At 39.9% G+C, this 15,971-nt stretch overlaps 1 protein-coding gene across 1 annotated transcript in view; it reads left to right on the top strand.

The window, feature by feature from the left end:
• The first annotated feature begins 335 nt into the window (after positions 1 to 335).
• Positions 336 to 15,971, top strand: part of Ppat (phosphoribosyl pyrophosphate amidotransferase) — a 48,381-nt gene continuing 32,745 nt past the window's right edge. Inside the window, exon 1 of the mRNA XM_020181782.2 lies at positions 336 to 613. Coding sequence (XP_020037371.1) covers positions 486 to 613 — 128 coding nt within the window. The 5' untranslated portion in view covers positions 336 to 485. The remainder of the gene's footprint in view (positions 614 to 15,971) is intronic.

The following is a 15,971-nucleotide window of genomic DNA, read 5'->3' on the forward strand; positions in this document are numbered from 1 at the left end:
GCGCGGATTCGGCTGCCCCTCCCCACTCTGCAGAGCTCACGGACGGGGCCCTTCTAGTCAGCGCGCGCCCCGTAGAGCGTACCAAGTCCTGGAGGCAGGGGGAGCCATGTGGGGAGGGGCATGTAAAATTCAAGTCCTTTGAGAGAAAATGGCATTAATCCCGTTACTTTCATCACCCGAGTTTGGGAAGTTAGAAAATAACGGCAGTATGCACGTGCTGGGAAGCGAGCGGCGAGGGGCGTCTCCCGGGGAGGACTGGCTCCACCCTCGTGGAGTCTGCGAGGTTCATTGGTGGTCCCCGGGAGGAGGCGAGGGGGTGGGGGGAGAGGGTAGCGCGCGCCGCCGCAGTAGCCAGGCCCGAGCCTCTGGGAAGGAAGCGGGTTTGGGAGCGCGAGCGTCTGAGGCGTTCTGGGCCGACCCGGCAGCTGGTTGGTGCTTGGACCTCGCTGCGGGTGCAGGTCCCTCCACGTGCTTTCGGCCCCGCCATGGAGCTGGAGGAATCGGGGGTTCGCGAGGAGTGTGGCGTGTTCGGGTGCATCGCTTCTGGAGAGTGGCCCACGCAGCTAGATGTGCCGCATGTGATCACTCTGGGGCTCGTGGGGCTGCAGCACCGGTGAGCAACAGGGCGCGGGGTGGGGGTGGGGTTAGCGGGGCAGCGCTTCTGCTCGAGCTCTCTGCGAGCCCGTGAGCGCCCGAGCACCCGGACGACGCACCTTCCCTACCCGCGTAAGCCAGATTGCCAAGGGGTGCAGGGACACCTGCGCCAGTCCCGCCCACTCTCCCACTCCACTGCCCTTTAAAGGGCCCCCTTCCCTCCGCGTCTGAGCACCTCTCCCGAGTCAGTTAGGCTCGGGTTTGCTTGGACTAGCTAGGTCGGGGAGGAGCCGGTTCGAACCTCCCCGACACTGCAGCTGGGGTTGGGATAAAAACTCGTGCAGGGTGGCGGCTGGTGCAGCTCCGACAACACTTGAGGGTTCCACGCGGGGCACCCAGCCTGCGCAGGCTTTGTTTGCAGAGTTATCTCTTGGGCAGCTTGTGAGCTCTAAAGTAGTTATAGCTATGGAACTTGAGGATCTTAGAGTAACGGGACTAGTTAGTGGCGTTACTTGGTGTGCAAAAGGAGTCCCGGTAATAGATTTCATAGACATTAGCTGAAAATAAACCAATCACAGGGAGCAGATTGATTAGTAAAACGATTTAGATAATGAATGAAAACGTTGGTAGTGAATTGCCAAAAATTAACTCCCTTTTAAAAGGAGGCGAGAGGAGTAGTGTTGGCATGTCAAGATACAGATTTGGAAAAATTGGGGTATTCTTTGGAGAAAAAAAAAAATAAGACCAAAAACACCTTGACTTCCAAGATGTTTACATTTCTTACTACCTGACCTAACTGAAAATTGATATACATAAATCTTTTTCTGGTAAGAAATACAAACCAAGGTTCGACTTTGTCGCTGAAGTATTGTCAAGTGTCCATAAGGCAATCAAACAGCAACAACTTTAGAACAGCTAAGTAACTGGCCAGTAACACTTATCACAATACGTGTAAATGCATTCCCAATGACTAGCTTTTCCACAGGCTTTTTTCAGAGTGTCACATTTTGTGTACTCCTTTAACTGAAGAGCAGAATCTGGGATAAATTAAAAGTATTTTCAATTTGAATCACTCTAATCTTGGATAATTGTGGGTTGAAGATAATAGATTTCTCATTAAAAAAAAAACCATTTAATTAGGGGATTAGATATACAATCCAAGGAGACTGTGTGGATGTTCTGAGAAACATAAGTTTATAATACTTTTAGAAGTAATTTTGAATATTCCATTGAGGGAAGTGGAGATGGATGTGGAGACTTTTAGAGTTAGCTAGTGATCTGTGGAAAATAGATGGACTGATCTTAATTCTTTTTCTTGACTGTATTTACTTTTTAGCAAAACTACTCAGAAAGTTCTTTGCATTTCCACCTTTCATCCCTTTTAAACAAGTCTTGGTTAGGAGACTGATGTTGAAAATTGACCTTTTGGTATTTTGTTTTATTTGCGAAGACAATGTCAAGAAACTCAGTTTCTGGAGGGGGCAAACGTATTGGAAATGATTGAAGAAGAGGGGCTGGTTCTCACCCCAAATCTTATCCAAGTCAACTTTTTTTTTCTGGGGTGGGACTGGGGTTTGAACTCAGGACTTTGCATTTGCAAAGCAGGTGTTCTACCCCTTAACCACACCTCCAGTCCATTTTTGCTCTGGTTATTTTGGAGATTGGGCTGGCTTTGAACCATGATCCTTTTGATCTCAGCCTCCCAAGTAGCTAGGATTACAGGTGTCAGCCACTGGCGCCCAGCTCCAATTCAAATTTTTAAATGAGCAAAAGTCCTCAGCCTTTGGGAGAACTGATTTTAAACAGAAAATCAGCAAAACTCCTTTATGTCTAGAAGAAGTAATAATTGTTTGTTGCTCTAAAACAAGAAAGATTAAGAAATAATTTTAGGGAGGAGGTTCTGGTGATTCAGCCAGGGCCTAGATCCTGCTAAGCAAGTGCTCCATCACTGCTGCATCCCCAGCCCTGAGAGCTAATGTATTTATATGACCTTGAACAAAGGAATGTGAAACTTGAAGCCTAGATAGGCTATCATAGCTTAGTATACCATGGAAGTAGTTTTATACACTGTATCCTGACAAGTGATCATTTGTTGGGAGAGGCTCCATTTTTACTTTCTCACCCCCATTCACTCAGTGGTTAGTTAAAAACGGTTTGATTGGGTTCATCTCCCCTTCTCTCCCCTCCTCTTCTTTTGCAGTGCTGCAGATGGAATCCTTGCACAAACTAGGCAGTCTTCAGCCCAGTTTTTTCTTTTTTTTGTGAAGGAATTTATCTCTTGCACATTATTTTCTTAACACATGGAATCTTTTTAGATGAAGAGAATTCTTTCACTTCTGCATACCTGAAAGTTACGTTTCATGTAAAAACAAATGGATTTAGTAAACTGCCATGCTGGGTACTTAACCCACATGGATTAATTCTGGCCTTTTGCAGCTTTAATTCACAGCTCTGCTTTCTGTCAGGGGGAGCTAGCTGTCCTCTTAGCTGTAAACTACATGTGTACGTGCAGGTATGCTCACGCCAGATTCATAAAATCACCAAACGCTGTCTGGTCCCGAAAACATCCCTTTTGTTAATTTTCAGAGTTCTGAACAAACCAGACATCTTTGGTAGATGAAACAGTTTCATCTTTAAACCATAGATAGTCACATCGTATGGAGAAGAAAATGGCCTGGACAAGATTTCTTAAGAGGAATTACTCATGTTTCGTAGACTTACCCCATGAATCAGCTGAGTTTAGTCCTCCCACCCCCAGACTGGGAATTGAACTCAGGGCCTCAAACATGCTTTCTGCCTACCACTTGAGCCATGCCTCTAGCCCTTTTGTGTTTTTTATTATTACTTTTTGTGTGTGTGTGTGTTACTGGCCATTTGAACACAGGGCCTTATACTTACTAGGCAGACACTCTACCACTTGAGCCAGGCTGCAGCCCTTTTTGCTTTAGTTATTTTTTATGTTTTTGCCTATGTCAGCCTTGGAACTCAATGTTTTCACTTACTGCCTCCTAAGTAGCTGGGATTATAGCTGTGGACCACCTTGCCTGGATTAGTTGTTGACTTTCTTGGTAGTACTGAGATTTGAACTCAGGGTCTGTGCTTGCTAGGCAGGTACTTTACCGCTTGAGTCATGCTTCCACCCCTCTGGCTAATTTTTTGCCTGGGCTGGCCTTGAACCACGACCCCCCTCGTCCCTGCCTGATGAGTAGCTGAGACTGCTTTTATCTTGTTTTTTAGACAGGGCCTTTCTGCCTTTGCCCTGGGTAGACTCCAGCTCTGGATCTACCTGTCTCCACCTCTCAAGAAGCCCTGCCTGATAATCCCTTCGTTAACTTCATAGTGTGGATATGATTTATTCCCTCAAGGGTTCATGTGTGGAAAGCCTGGCCCTCAGTACTGGCAGCATTGAGGTAGTGGACCTTTCATGAGGTGAGGCCTGTAGGAAGTTGGTTAGGTCCTGGGAATGAATTTGATGCTGATCTCACCAAGTGAGTTAGTTCTTATGAGAGTTACCTGCTATGAAATTCCAAATCCTGGCCCCTGAATTCCTGTTTGGCATCCTGTCTCTCCATGCCATCTCTCCCTCTTGCACATTCTCCTGCCATGAAGCTCACCAGAGGCTGAACTGATAGGGCATCCTCATCCTGGACTTTCAACTCCCCAGACTGAGCTACATCACCCTTTTTTTTTTTTTAAATATAAAGTACATAGCTTCAGACGCTTTGCTTTAGCAATGGAAATGGGCTAATGAACTTAGACTTGGTTAGTTAGATGTACATGCCCTTCTCTTTAGAGAGTCCTCGGTAAGGACTTGATCCCAACAACTGATAAACATTTTTACATCTTTTCTAAAAATTTATGAAATTTACCTGATGAAGTTGAGTGTCTTTTGTGAAGAAACCTGTCAAATCTTTTGGTTCTGTTATTATGCTGGGAGGAAACTGATTTGTAATAATCTCAGGAGTTGTTTTCTTAAAGAGATACAGACATTGGTTCTGCAAACATTATCACTAGAAAGGCACTCTTGTATCTCCATTTAGTGTGTTGGAGAACCACAGTTGGAGATTATCAGAGAACTTGCTTTAAGGTGTCAAATTGAGGCTGGAGATAACTTTATTTTGATTTTTATCTTTTAGTGACAATGTCTGAATGTATAGTGTATCCTACAAGGTTTTACTTTTGTATCCTTTTAATCTTTCTAAGTCAAGAGATTTTTGTTTTGAGGAAGTGATTTATTTTAAATTTGTCCTTGCTAACTATAGCTAGAACAGGTGTGGTAGGGACCAACTGTCCCTGTGTTGGTATATGTGAGGGGCTTGGATTTATGTATATCATCCTTTGATCTTGAAAGTCTTGTAATTCAGTGACCTTTAAAAAATTTGGTGGTACTGGGATTTTGAACTCAGCCTTATGCTTGCTAGGCACGCACTCTACCACTTGATTCACACTCCCAGACTTCTTTTGCTTTAGTTATTTTTCTGACAGGCTTTCCCTTTATGCTTGGACCACAATCCTCCTACATATACTTTCCAAGCAACTGGGATTACAGGCATGCACTACTACTATTTGTTGAGATGTGGTCTTGCTAACTTTTTGCCTGGATTGATCTTGAATGACATTCTTCTCCATCGCCACTTCCCAGGTAGCTGGAATTAAGACGTGAGCCACTGTACCTGGCCTACTTGTACTTTAATGACTCTTTTTTATTTTTTTGAGACAGGATCTTACTATGTAGCCCAGTTTAATGTAGCTGGCATTAAACTGGCAATCCCTCTTGCCTCAGCCTCCAGATTGCTGGGATTACAAATGTGCACCTCTCGGCCCAGCAGTTTAGTGACTGTTAAAATCGTATGTTCTTATTCTGTTTACATCTATTTTTTAGAGCTTTTACTTTTTGCATGAACCTGAAGCAGAAGTTATCTGGCCTCTAAAGTCTCAAAAGTACTACTGATTTGTCATTCTGGTCAAAATTGGGAAGAGCCCATTAACATATAACTGAAACCTAGTCCCAGATTTCGCAGTAACTCCAGTTTAATGTTGGGCAAGTCTGGTAATTTCCATGTGGTTTTTTTTTTTTTTTAATCTGTTGAGCTAGGCATCTATGTTAAGGTCGAACACTGAAGGTCACTCACTGTGTATAGAATTACACTTTTATGTGGTTACACCCTTAGCAATTTCCGTCTTCAGTAGCAGATCCATTGTCGGGCATTAAGAGGAGGGAAGAGGGGAACAACTCATTTGACATGCATTTTTAACTGAACAGGGAGAAATAAAATTTTCAGTTCTCTTGAGATAAAAGGGTTCTAAAAGGAGGTAAGTGGAAGAGGTGGAGTTCCTGCTACTTTCCAGTGTAGTCGTGTGTCATTTAAGCATGGGGATAATATTCTGAGCAATGTTCTGTTGTATACATCATAAGACATATTTGCACAGAAGTGTGTGGCACAGGTCAGTTACTCAATGAGACTTGGTAAACATGAGCTGTGTGATGCTGCTGCTAGGTAACACAGCATAGTGTTTTACAGTAGACCTTCTAAAATATAAATAAAAGGAGTACACTAAAATAACAGTGAAAAGCCTAGGATAGTAAGCATAGTCATTTTGAAGTATTATATACTGTACTTATGGTATGCTGTTATATGACTGGCATTGCAGCTTCATTTACAACAGTATTACTACACACACGAGTGATGCTTTTCCCTATGACAAGATGGCTACCATATCCCTAAGTGATAGAGTTTTTCAGCTACATAGTAATCTGATGGGACCACCATGGTATTTTTTGTCCATTATTGACCAAAATGTTGTCTTATAGCACATGACTGTACTTTGCCCAGTATATTTGTTGAGCTCGTGTTGCATACATACTTGTGGTGGAGCCTGGAAACTATCACACAGGGCAGATGTGGTTCTGTCCTCACAGAGGCAGTATAGCCCATTGGGTCAATCAAGAGCATAGGCTTGAGCTGGAGGTGTGGCTCAAGTGATAGAGGGCTTGCCTAGCAAGCTTAAGGCCCTGAGTTCAAACCCCAGTACCACCCAAGAGAAAAGGAATGAAAAGAACATAAGCTTTCCTCCTCTGTAAACTGGTTATAACAATTACACTGACCTTATGGTTGTGGTAGGCACTAAATTCATTAATATTCGTAAAGTGTTTGGTAACTGAATATAAATGCCCTGCCTGTATCCCTCTTCTGGGTTTATGCTCAGCAGAAATGCATGCATGTGTTCATTGAGAGACACGTGACTATTTATAGCAGCCCAAATCTAGAAACAACTGGAATGTCCAACAATGGAATGATGTTTTTAAAAACAGTGGTGGGAGGTGTATTCCTACAACGGAATGTTCCACAGCACTAAAAGAACAAATTCTCGCTACAAGTAAATCATGGATAAGCAAATCACAAGTCTTTATGGCATTGCTTAATAACTGGGAGGCTTTTGTGGATTTAGGGTCCCAATAATTTTTTTTTTTTTTAGTGGTAGTGGTATTTGAACTCAGGGTCTCACACTTGCTAGGCAGATGCTCTACCACTTGAGCCACTCCACTTTTTTTTTTTTTTTTGAGATAGGGTCTTGCTATGTAGTCTAGGCTGGCCTCAAAGTTGTGATCCTTCTGTCTTTCTGGTCAGTCTCCAGAGTGTTGGCCTAGCAATGTTTTATGTCTTGATTTGGGCAATGGTTACATGAATGTGCTCACTGTAAATTTTCTTTAGTTCTTCAGTTATTCATGTTTGCTTGTTACAAATTTATGAAACACTAAACCTGGATTATTGTAGAGATCCAGAGATGCAGTGACTTGCTATGTTGATTAATTAGGGGCCCAAAAGAGACTAGAGCTCAGGTTTTCTGGTTCTCAGCCCTATGCATTTGCTTTTGTATTGTTGGTTAGTTTCAACCAACTAAAGATTGAAAAATACTTTTAAAAAATTGTGTCTGTACTGAACAGATACAGACCTTTTCTTGTTTTTGTTCCTTAACACTGTAGTAGAACAACTATGTAGTAATTATGTTGTGTTAGATATTATAAGTAATCTGAGATGATTTAAAGTATACAGGAGGATGAGTGTGGTTTATATGGAAATACTATGCCTTAGAAGGAACTTGAGCATCTGTGCATTTTGGTATTCATGGGTGTCTTGGAACCAAGCCACTGTGGATCCTGAGCAACTATTGTACTGAGTTTTTCTTCTGTGTGCTATACTACATGATACTACCTTTTCTAATAGCTGATAGATGATTCAATTTGGAAGTATAGCTCACATAATTAAATTGGCTTCAGAGTTTGGCTTATTTTCAGACTTAACTAAAACGTTATGCCCATAATTACCTAACTTAGGAGCAAAGAGAAATTTAGTGCTTATTAATTTGTTATTTTTTTTTCCTTTTATATAACCATCTTCCAATAGCAATTGCTATGAAGTATAAAGACCCCTGATTACTCAAGGTTATCTAACTGGAAAGTTTCCATATATTGTTGATGTTGCTTTTACTTTTACAGAGCTATGAAAGAAATCACTTCTCATTCTTTGTTCTCACACAGTTCATAAACAGTATATTTAGTCTGATTTGCCAAGGACAGGACTAAATATCTCGATCCAGGAAAAAGCAGCCAAAGTTTTTCACAATGTAGAAAAAATATGCATTTCTTAGGCTCTTACCATCTCCGTGTGCTTTTTTTTGGTCATAATTCCTTTGGTTTTTGGTGTGACCTTCAGATAATTCTGATACACAAGCATAGGAAAAGAAGCAATATGTGACATCTTTTGATATACTTTAGTTTTTAATCATTCAAGTATTCCAAATGTACCAAAGTAACAACATTTAAGCAGTTGGGAAAATAAAGAAGAATGAGTTAAAGAATTAGGAATATTTTGGTACACTTGGAGCAAAATTGAAACTCAAATAATTTTTGCTCATTTGAACATACAGTGTTAGGATTTTATTTCTAGGTTTTTTGGTTTTTTTTTTTCCTTCCCCTTGTTAAGTGAGGATGCAAAGAGGAAAGTGTAGAATTTCTTTTGTTAAAGTCACTTTCCAGAGCTGGGCATCAGTGACTCACACCTGCCATTCTAGCTACTCAGGAGGCAGAGATTGTGGTTCGAGGCCAGCGTGGACAAATAGTTCACGAGACTCTTCACATAAATAGGGTTGGTGGAGTGATTCAAGGTGTAGGCTCTGAGTTCAAGCCCCAAAATAGTCACTTTCCAGGTTACCATGCTTCCATTTGGTAGTCTAAGAGTTGGTCTGTTCAGATGGAGTCAATTTCTTCATAAAATGTCATTTTTCTTGGAGAGTTGCCGTTTTTCTTTTGTAAAACTCTGTATTCATATTTTAAATTTTTATAGTTGGTGTGACGTTTTTTCTAGTCTATCTATTCCAAACTGTATTGGTCTTCTGGCAATTTCTTCAAGTATTTCTTTGCTTCTTGTGGCCCCTTCCAGCATTTCCTTAATTTTTTTTCATTAGACCATATGTGTATGAACACTCTGATCTCATGGTCAGACCAGTGTTTTCCAGCCTCTGTGCCACTCCTTGTTACAGTCTATAAATTACTTTTAGCATCTTCTAAGGGAATATTAACTGTAAATCAACATGATTTACAATTATTCACATTTAACAGGTAATCCTTGTATTCATTGAAAACATCTGAATTGGCATAAAGCATCAAGAATTACAAAAACAATTTCAGTATGACAGTCAAACTTTTCATATATGCATATTCAAACAATCTGTTCTAAAAATGAAGCAGACTACTCCCTGGTAGCTGTTTTCAGTTAATAGGTGATCTTTATTGGATTTTTAATATAGTCACATTATTTACTAATTTCTTTTAGGAAGAAGTGGGAATAGACACTTTTCTTCCTCCTCTACCATATTCTCTATCAAGTTAGGTATAATAAGGAAGCATTTGGAGTAATCCACCCTCTGGCTACTTAAAATGGTATGTATTAGACTGTAAATATCAAAATAACATTTGAAATAAAACAATTTAGACTAGCCATACTTTGTATTGTCTTCTGAGGTAGTACTTGAGGTTGTCCAGGTCTTCTGAGGTAGTACTTGAGGTTTTTTCCTCTGCTAGAAAACAGTAGTAGTTTAAAGGTGGATGTTTACAAAACTAATTCTCTCTTGCAGTTGAAAATTGTGCTTAAAACTACCTCCAAACTGTAACCTTGAAGCCAAGAGCATTTGGCATCTTAAGCCAAGTTTTAAAATGACCTTGTTGAATTTACCTCCTTCAAAATCTTGAAAGTACTTTGTTTTGAATATGGCAAAGCAGTCTGCTTACTTGGGTCTGTGATAGCACTTTCAGACCCAGTTTGGTAACATCTTTCCTTGTAACATTTCAATGTTTCACAAAGAGCTCTTCTGTCTGTTCTCATTTTTATCCTTGTTTTAACTACAACTGCCATTATATGAAATAAGAAGACTTAAGATTTCCACTTTGAGACTTTAATCATTTAGATTCTTACAGAACGGTTTGACAAGGCTGATTAAGACAACCAGACAGGGTATAAATATTTTGAGGAACTAGTGGTGCTTAATGCCATAAACATAACATGGATTTATTCTGGCATACCAGAGCATGCATAGATGTTCACCGATCAGTTGTATAACTTAAAGGAAGCACTACCACATGTGCCTGTGTTGGAATTCTTATCTGAGGGTTAGCAATGGATGGTAGCACTTTTTAAAATCTCTTTGGGGCATTATTTTAAAAATAATATTCTGTGTAACTAAACATTTTGGACAATTATAGGTGTTTATGACCTTGATTCTAATGATTTTGTAAAACTACACAATGGCTTATAGTAAGAGACCAGTAGTACAAAATGTGGTTAGGTCACCTGCAGATATATGAGTAATAGGTATGTGAAGTGTTAGGTCAGGATAGACTATAGCTTCCTCATAAGGTCATGTTTGCACAGTGAGACTAAGATGGAGTTTAAATTATAGCAGTATCAAGACCTCAAATGATAGGTTATACTCTGGAGTCATGTAGGAACACCTAGTAAGGTACAGTTGGCATAAATACTGAACTATTGCTTCTAGAGAGAGTTAAAGGGTTAGGTTCCAGTGAGCCTCTGGTTAATGACATTTTTCCCAATATGTCTTTCTGCTTAAAGATACCTAAATATAGTGGATTTGTTGGCATCAAATTCATAGCAGCATCATAATCACATACAAATGAAGGTTAGCCTGTAGTTATGTTTCCTCTAAAAAGTACATCACAGACTTCTTACCGTTAGAGGCACTAGACAACATGGCGGCATCACAGGGGCCATCTTAAACGGCAAAAACCACCCCCAAACTGATAAAGATATGGAAAAGCATGGAATTTCACAGATGGTAAAAAAATACTGGTTTACAGTGTGAGAGCTAAAAAGAAGGCAAAGTACCACATTTTACCTCAGCTGGGATGTGCACATCAGGCAATGCAGATTTCTTTGCTGCCTTGTGCCATGTCTGCAAATACCCTGAAAACCCTTCAATTGTTGGTTTTGCAAATACGTCTATTTACGTAGTAGTAAATAGACAGATTCACAAATATAGAATCTGGAATAATGATCAACTGTATCTAGTTATTGCAACAAAACTAAATATGCTAGCATAGTAGTAAACCCAAACTTTTAAATAAAAGTAGATATCCTTTCCCCATCTATGGAAAAATTAAATTTAAAAACTGGGTAGCTCACACCTGTAAGCTTAGCTACATTGGAGGCTGAGATTGGGAGGATCATGATTTGAGCCTAGTCCAGGCAAAACAATTTGAGAAACCCCATTTCTAAAATAACCAGAGCAGAGTGGACTGGAGATGTGGCTCAAGCGGTAGAGTGCCTGCTTTGCAAGTGTTGAAGGCCTGAGTTCAAACCCATTCTACCAAAAAAAAAAAAAAATCCTTATGTAGATGGAGTGTGGTGGAGGCAGGGATTGGGAGAATCAGGCTCCAGGTCAACCCCAGGGAAAAAAGTCATCAGGAAGGCTCCAACTATTTCATCTCAACAAACACCTGGATTTGGTGCAGGCACAGGTAAGAGGATTGTGTTCAGAGACCAGCCCCAGGCAAAAAGTTTGAGACCCTATCCAGCAATAACTAAAGAACAAAAGGGCTCCAAGCATTGCTCAAGTGATAGAGACAAGCACGTGGCCCTAAGATCAAAATCCCTTTTGTATAAAGATCAGAAGAGAAAGAATGACACTGCCTGTGGGGCACCTTATGAAAACCACAGGTGAAGCTGGCAGTCATGCTGCAAGTGTGCTGCCAAGGAGCTGCTCAGCAGGGCCTCCTGCAGCTCTCATGCTCTGCCAGCCTTCTGTTCCAAACAATCGTACAGACTGCACAGAAGTGAAGAAGTCTACTTAACCAAGTCACCCTTGGAGTTTTAAAAAGATGCTGGTTGGAATGTAAGATGGTGCAGTCACCGTGAAAAACAGTTTCTGCAGAAGTTAACCATGAGTACCATATGGCCAGGGAGATAGTTCCATTACTAGAGAATTGAAAACCTGTTCGCATAAAGACAGGTACTTGCTGTGGAAAAACAATATGGCAGTTACTAGAAAAAAATTAAGGTACCACATGGTCCAGCAATTTCACTATGTCTATCAAAAGAATTGGAAGCAGGAACTCAAACAGATACCTTGCGTGGCCCTGTTAATAGCAGCACTATTCAAAAGTGCCAAAAGGTGGAAATAACCCAAATGACCACTGACAAGTGAACAGATAAGCAAAATGTGGCATAGCTGTGCGACAGACTGTTATTTAGCCTTAAAAGAAGAAAGTTCTGATTTACACTGTAACATGAGTGAACCTGGAAGAAAGTCTGCTAAGTGAAATAAGCCAGACACCAAAAGATAAATAATTCTATGGTTCTTCCGAAGGAAGTAACTTTTTATTAATTTGGTTATAATCAGATTAACAAAGAATAGTGGTTACCACAGGCTCAGGAGAAGTGGGAATAGAGTTACTCTTGAATAGACAGAAGTTTCAGTTTGAGAGGATGATAACTTCCTAAAGATGGAGGGTGGAGATGTGTACACGACAGTGTACTTAATGTCACTGAAATGTACTTAAAATGGGTAAGATAAAATTTTAGATTATTTGTGCTTTACCACAATGTGGAAAAAAACCAGCAGTACTATTCATGAGACCCAAAATGTGGAAACATGTGGTTTGTTTCCACATGAAACAAACCAAAATACAGCTTATCGATCAACCATTGAATGAAACACCAAATTATAGATTATCTATGCAATTGAATATTAGTCTCACAAAGAAGTGAAATAATAGCTTTGTGTAGTGGTACATTCCTACAGTCCCAGCTATTCTGGAAGTGGAGGCAGAAGGATTTGAAGTTTGCAGCCAGCTGGGCAAAGTAGAGGGATCCTATCTTAAAAAGGCTGGAGGTGTGAGCACTTTCTCAGTATGCTTGAGGCCCTGGGTTCAACCCCCAGCTTCACAAAAACATACAAATAAATAAAAGTGAGCTACATATTATTTAATAACAATTATATGAAACTTGAAGAATAGGCAAATCCTTAGTGGTTGGCAGGAGCTGCAGAGGAACTGTCATGTCTTCTAGTGGATACCGGACTTCTTTTTTAGACTGGTCAAAATATTCTAAAATTAGAGGATGATTGTTTGGTGACTGAATATATTAAAGACCATGGTTAAATACTTTAGTAGGGTGAATTTGATGGTATATAAATTATTTCAAAAAATAGGTGGAGGGGTTTGAGAATAAAATAGGGAGATAGAGGGAAGGCAGACTGAGGTAGAGCCACTATAGAGCAACTAAGAAACTGCGATATGTACTGCACACATGGAGTTTCCGAGGCCTTCAGAGGGAAAACAAGGAACTCCTCTTATTGTCATGACTGATTAATCTTTGCCACAAGATTGAACTACTCTCTGCCCTTCTTCCTTTACTGGAGGTCAGGCTGGCCCAGAGTTGCAACCCTCCAATCACAACGTTTTCCTTTTGGTTAGCCTCCTTGCTTAAGCTGTCTGGAATCACCTGGAGTATCATTGAAATTAGAGTCACTTCTGTCCCTGGAAATTTCAAAGGTTTTTGAAGCTCTGCTAGAAACAGAGGAACCAAAGCAAGACATATTTATTATACCATAGTTTCTTAAAAGTTTATCAAAGTATTGTCAACAGTAAGAATTTTAAAACTTGAGCTTTTATCGTATTTTATTTTAGAGACAGGTTCTTACTATGTAGCTCACGTTGGCCTTGAATTCTTGATCCTGCTGCCTCTGCCTCCTAAGTGCTTGGAATCCAAATGGGCACCTCCACGCCTGGCTAAAATTCATGCCTTTGTAATTAATAGGTTGCCTGTATTTACATTTAGCACCTTACCTATGTGTGAATTTAATTTTTTTACATTTATTTTCTGAAATTTTAGCAATCCTTTCTCTGTATCATCTGTTACATTAAAATGAAAAAAGCTCTCAATTTTGCGTTTCATATGACTAAAGTACATTATTTAATAATTGCACTGCTAAGATTATCTAGATTGCATGCAGAATATAAAAAGTTTAAATATTTTGTACTGAAGTAGACGAACTGGGAAAAACCTGATTCTTGGCTTACCTTCTGAGATGGTAACAATAGATATTTTCATGCCCCCTGCTGGCCATCTCAGTGCTAATGGGGATAGTGAAATTTTTAATTTTGCAATGCATTTTACTATAGCCAGTTTTAGTATGTTCTCAGATGAAAATGTGGTCATTCGCTTGTGACTTCTAGGCTGCAGATCAGAGTGACCTCCTAACGGTATATTTCACTCCTGCGGAACTTCTGTGCTTAGATAAGTGCGTGTTTTCATCCTCTGAACCAAAATTGATCTGTACGCAACAGTCCTTTACTAGAAAATGGTGGCTTGCCAGATGCCAAGGTATTAAGCTATTCCAGTCCAGATAAATGGCACTGATCTGGAGGTGAATGAAGTCAGTTTTGCTTCTTCTTTCTAAAGATTGTCAAACATAAATTTTGTTTTGGCAAAGTCCTTTTTCTTCTGGCAACTTTCTGATTCTTTTTATCCTCTCTTGCCTATGCTTCCGATCAAGAAGAAGGAAAAGCACATTTTTTTTTTTGAGGATTTGCATGATTTCCATTCATTTCTGACCATTTTTATATAGACGATTGTGCAGAGGCTATGCCCTCATGCACCTTTCTAGCCTGAAGTCACATCAACACATTGTGATTCATATTTCGTACTGCATAAGACACATCTCAAAAGAACCCATTTTTCCCTTTGTCATCCTTTCTTAAGTTTTTTTTTTTCACAGTACTGGGATTTGAACTCTGAGCTTCATATTTGCTAGGCAAGCGTGCCACGCCTTGAGCCATTCTACCAGCCCCTAAAGCACACTTATTTAAATCCAAAGAAGTAGTTAATGCAATTTTCATGGAGTATATTGTTTTACCTAGTATGATGACTAGGCTGAGAGCTATCTGATACTTCTCAGTGATTGGGTTTTTTTTTTTTTATTGTTATTACTTTGCGTTAGTTGTGCATCTCTGGATTCAGAGTCCAGAGTGCTAACCATTACACCATAGAACCAGATTAGTTGTGCATCTCTAAGTGAAAAATTGGTTAGAATTAGCTAATCTTTCTTCCCTGAGGTGAATCATATTTGAGCTTACGTGTTTTTCTCTTTGGCACTCTGCTGGTCTGATTTTCTGAGCATGACAACCTAGCTGTGGTTCCCAACACTGACTATGCTTGAGTAATCAGAATACAGGTGCCAGAACTAACTCCAGCCCAGTAGGGCAGAGTGTCCAGGAGTTTGAAATCAAACACTAATCTAGTTATTGAGAATGCAGGGGATGTATAGCCCTAGCCACATTTTTTAAAGTAAGGAAGGGAAGTTTATAAGAAATTTAAGATAAGAAAAAAATACTTTTGGGACCAGAGGTGGTGGTACACGCCTGTAATCTCAGATCTCGAGTTTGAGGCCAGCCTGTGCTACGTTATGAAAACCTGTCTCTCAAACAATAGAAACCAGTGGGAAGGAGGGAGGGAAAGAGAGAGAGAGAGAGAGAGAGAGAGAGAGAGAACTGTTTAGTATGTGTTTTATGATCAGGTGTCAGCATTAACAATATGAAACAATAGCAACTCCAAGCATAAAATTTCATTACTAAAATATGTAAAATCAGAATGAGGTATCCTGTTTTACATGAAGATGTCTATAACTTTGTAGATTTTTTTAAAAAAATTGATAGGAATTTTTTTCTTGAAAATAAATATCCATATATTTATACCTCAACGTTACAACCTTCTAAATAGTTGAGTGGCTATTTGCGAATCAATAGGTGTATATGTACAGTATGCCTAAAATATTTGCTTAATTTTTTTTTCATGTCTTTAGCT

This window comes from Castor canadensis, chromosome 9 (assembly GCF_047511655.1).
Source record: "Castor canadensis chromosome 9, mCasCan1.hap1v2, whole genome shotgun sequence".
NCBI classification, from domain to species: Eukaryota; Metazoa; Chordata; class Mammalia; order Rodentia; family Castoridae; genus Castor; species Castor canadensis.